At 39.9% G+C, this 5,648-nt stretch overlaps 1 protein-coding gene and 1 long non-coding RNA gene across 3 annotated transcripts in view; one reads left to right on the top strand and one right to left on the bottom strand.

The window, feature by feature from the left end:
* Positions 1-5,648, top strand: part of rnf141 (ring finger protein 141) — a 35,511-nt gene that overhangs the window by 25,393 nt on the left and 4,470 nt on the right. The window contains exons 1-3 of one of the 2 annotated variants that reach the window (XM_032522693.1): positions 842-863; positions 3,411-3,614; positions 4,619-4,727. In XM_032522693.1, the coding sequence (XP_032378584.1) occupies positions 3,478-3,614; positions 4,619-4,727 (246 nt within the window). In that variant the 5' untranslated portion in view covers positions 842-863; positions 3,411-3,477. Of the gene's footprint in view, positions 1-841; positions 864-3,410; positions 3,615-4,618; positions 4,728-5,648 lie in introns of those variants that run through there. The other variant, XM_032522692.1, reaches the window with a different exon arrangement.
* Positions 5,357-5,648, bottom strand: part of LOC116693623 (uncharacterized) — a 3,713-nt gene continuing 3,421 nt past the window's right edge. The window contains exon 3 of the long non-coding RNA XR_004332961.1: positions 5,357-5,373. This is a non-coding gene — a long non-coding RNA (uncharacterized LOC116693623). The remainder of the gene's footprint in view (positions 5,374-5,648) is intronic.

Raw genomic sequence — 5,648 nt, 5'->3', positions numbered from 1 at the left:
CCACAATGAACTTTCCTTAGTATGGGCCATTTCTGAGTCTGTAGCTTTTTCTTTTTTAAAGATTATTTTTTTGGGGCTTAGTGGATAGACATGAAAGGGTGAGAGAGAGATGGGAGATAACACGCAGCAAGTAGCTTTTGAGGAGGAGGGGGGGGGCTTGACCAACTGGCACTTTGCTTGTTTGAAGGCCATGATGTTTCTCTCTCATGGGTGGGCCAAATTCTCTGGGCGGGCAAAGCAGAGATAGGGGCGGTATTCCTTTTATAACCTCATAAGGGGCATTATTCCAGATTGGCCCACCTCAGTTTTCATTTTCTTAAAGGCAGAGTAGGATACCCAGGGCTCGGTTTACACCTTTCACATTTCTAGCTACTGGGGGACCATAGACAGGCTGGGGGGGGAACTCACATTTATGTTAAAATACCTGTCCTCATAAAGTGACATTTTCATGGCATGGGAGCCATGTCGTATCACTCAACGTCACTCTCACTAATGCTGGCTGAATTAGTAATTAATGCCTATATTTAGGAGACATGTTGACACTGAAATACGGTTTACATACCTTTTAGTCATGCAGTACGTTATCAAGTTACTAGGCAACATCATTGGTCTGTGTAATGTGATTTAAGTTCAGTGCCGAGTATTTCCAGTATACAGACTCTGACTGTTGTGGAATTTCCAGCTGATGAACTAATGCTGTGTACGTTGAGACAGTGGCACCCAGGTGTCATTGAGGTCAGTGTCCAACATAAGCTCATAACCTTTTTCAGGCAGAGGACTTCAACTTTGTGCCTCCAGAGGTGACGGGAGACGCAGCAGCTGCATAACACAGTGCTGCTCACCCTGCCAAGGCCATAGAGAAAGTAAATATGATTTTTGATTATGACTGGTTTTGCCTGTGAGTTTTATAAAGACAGGGACGTCAGAAGTTGGGATGGCTCTGACGCTGTGCTGTGATCCTAAATTCTCCTCAATTGGGAATTCATCAAGGTCTCCCGAATCTTCTTCACGCATGGGAAATGAGTTGTGCTGCTTCTGAGTTTTTGAGTTAACGCTGACCAAGACGTATGTTTTTTTTATAAATACATTCACTTGTTTGTTTTGAGCTAGACTTTTGACTTTTGTTTAGTTTATCTAGTTTTAGTGATGGCATTTTGTGTTTCCTGTAGATTAATCTTTATATTACATGGACTATCTCTTGACTGTTATCTAGTATCTGAGAGGTTGTAGCTGTTGTAGGAATCTACAGTAATGACAAGAAAGAAATGATTGAGAACTGGTGAGAAGAGAGATACAGCAATAAACCTAGTGTGAGTGCACGTGGCTGCAAAAAAAATGAAACGAAAGCCATTAGGGAATCACAAGCTGAGCAGCCCTATCTAATACTTCCTCTCTGTTAATGAGTCAGTATTTTTCTTTATTGAGGACAAGGGGGTTATGAAGTTATTGCAGGCAGAAACATTACACATTTCCCTCAGTATTCCACCTGTACTCATTGTGGTTGTGCAATTTAATTTTAATGGGAACACACTGTTGAGTTTATGGCGCACTTAAGGGATAATTTGCATGCCAGCAATAACCAGACCTAACTTTCATCAGAAAATGTTGAAATAAATTATTGTTTTTTAATGCAATACTGTTTCTCATGCTTGCTGTTTTTTTTAGCACCCTCTGTCACATTTTTACAACCATCTATCAGGGCTTGTTGAAGTTGAAAATGACTTTGGTTCACAATTGTGTGGCATCTAGGTTATTTCTACTAGACACAGCAACAGACTGATGAGAGAGCAGTCGGGTTTAAGATACTCTGTTGTACATTTTTTTAGCCTGGTTCCAGACGTTTCAATCACATTTATGTTTTTAGTGATTCAAATAAAATATTAAATGATTAACGGCTATATTGACGTCACCCAGGGAAATACATATATTGACTGTCACACATTTACAAAACAAGTGACCTTTTTTTTTTTTTTTTTTTTTTTTTTTTTTTTATTGCATTTTCAGTGTTATAACAAACATTGTCTAATGTATTAGACACAGAACACAGAGAAAGAAAAACAAAACAAAAACAAACATAAAACCTACATGACAGCTCTTACATGACAGATGTACATATGCCATCGTGCGAAAGGTGGTGAATCAGTCTTGTGAAGCACATACTGTTCAGGCCCATAGCAAGCCTCTTAATAGTGTGGAGGAGAGGTCCAGTCCAATATAGTCCAAAAATGGGCGCCATACTCTGTAAAACTGGTCTTCACTGTGATGCATGACATTAGTTAGATGTTCCAGAGGAATTAGTTCAAAAATGATTTTACGCCAACCACAGACAGAAGGGACTTTGTCACTGACCCACTGCAAAAGAATATTTTTTCTAGCTGCAAAGGTTAAGATATTGTACAGCCTTTTGTTGGCTGCTGTTTTCAGACAGGCACATGGCAGACCCAGAATCAAGGACGGGGGGGCCATGTCTAATTAACATGAAAATGTTCACCATTTCACTTATTATTTCAGCCCAGTATCTTTGAAGTTTGTGACAAGACCAGAGACAGTGAGTTAGAGTTCCCACATCAATTTTGCACTTGAGACAGAGAGGGGAAAGGGAGCGGTTAAAGAGGCTCCTACGGTGAGGGGAGATATGTAGTCTATGTAAGATCTTAAATTGTATTTCCCTTGTCCGAGTACAAATTGATATCCCTTTTGCAAGAGACCAGATAGTATCCCATTTGTCCTCCTCTATGGTTACAGACAATTCCCTCTCCCACACACCCCTGACCCCCCGCACATCAGCAGCTGAAACTCCGTTCAGTGTATGGTAAAGGGAGCTCATAGATGCTTTCACTTGTTGATTAAACAGAATTTTCTCAACAGCAGATGTTTCAGGGTGGTCAATAAGGCTTGTGCTGTGAGTAATATAATGCCTTATTTGTAAGAAACGATAGAAATCCTGTTTGGAGAGCTTGTGAATGTTTGCAAGTTGTTCAAATGACATTAGCTTATGATCTACAAATAGGTCGCTAAGGGACTTTATGTTCTTGTTAGACCATTGCTGAAAACCTGGGTCCGAGGAACCTGGGGGAAAAGCAGGATTATTTATTATTGGGGTAAGAATGGATGTGAGATTTGATCTTCTCTCAAGTCGTCGGGTAATCCGCCACGCTTTTAGAGTATTAATTGTTACTGGATTTACACAGAGGGTTTTGATTTCTCTAAAATTATTAAAAAACAACAAGTCACTTAGTCTGCAGTGTGATAGTGCTGTCTCAATGTCCATCCAAATCGAGGTTTTACCCGTGACCCATTCTTGTACAAATCTCAAATGGGCACCAAGCTGGTAGATTTTAATATTAGGTAGATCTAGGCCGCCCCTTGAGCTTGGTAAAGTGACCTTTTAAGTGTGTATTTACCAACAGGCTCTGCAGAACTGAATGAGGTGCAGCTTTCTGCCAGTGCTGTTTCATACGTGCTGCTGCTGTCAGGATGGGCCAGCAGCTCTCAGGTCAGGCGGTGATGAACCATCTGCCTGAGAAGCTGGTGAAACACGCCGGACTGGTACGTGACAGCGGCTACCTGACCTACGAGGAGTTTCTGGCAAGAGTGGCCGAACTCAACGAAGTGTAAGTCACAATCCGTTCCAGACAAATAGGAATACTCAGAATGTACATATAATTTCCCATTTTTTGGGGTCAATAAATATCTATCTAATAGATGTAAACATACAGCTGTTTTCCAGTTAATGTAGTCGATTGACAGTGGAATGAACAGGTGACTGTGAGGAATGTTGACTTGAGTAATCTCACAAATAATACCTGAATGTAGGGTTCAAAATGAACTATTCTGTCCACCAGTCAAATGGCTAGTGAACGTTTAGATTGTACCAGCCACTCAATTGATTACCATTGTTTTTTTGGCCGGTGAGTGAAGCAAATCTACCAGCCACTTATTTATATTTACTCATACATATTTACCAGAATTTGGCTGGTAGATGAATGGTTTTCTTTTTGGCTTTGTAGGTAATCCTTTTTGGCTGAGAGATAAACTCTGCACAGCTAACCTCAGTACTAGTCCACCATCTACAGTAGGAGGGGGTTCATCTTATTCCCCAGACACCAATCCCTGCTTCTGTCAATTTCAATTTTGTTTACTATCTCTCTGAGATAGTAACTGAGAGGCAGGAAAACATGGTTAACGGGAGTTATTCTCAGTTGTGTGACAAAAGAAACTCAGAATGTACATATCATTTTGGGTAAGTTGAATAAAATAATGTATGCAGAACAATTTAAGTGGTTAAGAAGTCTACTATCCCATCTAGCAAAATCCAGTTCCAATCTGCAGGTTTGCAATCTGAACCGATCCATATTTTGGATCTTTATTGACTATGTTCACAGCAGAGAATTCAGAGTGTGTGAACAGCACCAAAACTGCAGAGCTCACACAGTAATCAACACACAGCAGCTGTGGCCAGAAACACTTTACATTTAGGAAAAAGCTAAATGTAGCAATGCTTAAAAAAAATTGTGTGTGTTTTCATGTGTAACTGTGTTTATAACCACAGTGAAAATTATGCAAAATGGTTTATTGAGTTGAACGTACACTCTCTCTTTTGCTGGATCTCTCTCAGTACGGCCAAGCTAGCTTCTGGACAGCAGAAGCACCTGCTGTTTGAGGTTGAGCCAGGATCCGATGCCACGGCCTTGTGGAAGGTGGCTGTCAGGGTCCTCTGTACCAAGGTGAGACCAAGATTACTTTTAGTACACTCCTCACATGCCAACAAAAGCATCTGCGCACACATTTGCTTTTTTTGAAAGACCACTGTATGTGGGGGGGAGAAATTAAACCTGTATATTTTGATTAGATGTGGGTGAAAGTGTGGTCAGGAATGTTATTGGGTTTACAGTATGTGTGTCTCTTTATTATGGTTACACCTGTTTAGTTTGTAGATATACCTTTACCATTCATTATGGTCTTTTTAGAATCAAACTGTAAATGGAAACAGGTTTAGAACCTAATCTAGAATTTTTAATTATAGGAATGTGTTTGTTTTGAGCTTGGCTATTGCCATGTATTTTAATTCAGTGTCAATGACCGCATGTTTTTTGTTTCCTATAGTTTGATCTTTTTATTACATGAGCTATCTCTTGCTTATTGTCTATTTTCTGGTTGTAGCTTGATCTCAAGACGGGTTTTAAACAATTAATCTATGAAAGAAATGGTGTAAAGGGAAATACAGCAGTACACCTAGTTAGATTTGCTTGTAAAAATGTGAGTGTCAGCCTTTAGGGTATCTCGTATCGCAGGATGAGCAGCACTATCTAATACTTTCGCAATGTACATGAGCCAGTATTTTTAAGCCCCCCCCCACACACACACACACACCTTGAAAATATGATATTAAGTTATTTCCCTCAGTATTCCTTCTGTACTCATTGTGGTTGAGTCATTCTGCAATTTAAGATGTAGCAGCTTGAGTTAACACTTATCTGTCAAAAGCCCTCACTGGTTAAACCCAACTATTTTACAACAGTGTAGGATTGGGACTGCATGTGGGCGTACAGTTGTGTTCAAAATAATAGCAGTCCAACATCACTAACCTCATCAATCATATTTTTTGTAATAAGCGATATTTCTACATGGCAAATAATTTACTAGTA

This window comes from Etheostoma spectabile, chromosome 8, assembly GCF_008692095.1.
Source record: "Etheostoma spectabile isolate EspeVRDwgs_2016 chromosome 8, UIUC_Espe_1.0, whole genome shotgun sequence".
In the NCBI taxonomy this organism is placed as follows: domain Eukaryota; kingdom Metazoa; phylum Chordata; class Actinopteri; order Perciformes; family Percidae; genus Etheostoma; species Etheostoma spectabile.
This window is presented reverse-complemented; position numbering and strand designations above follow the sequence as displayed.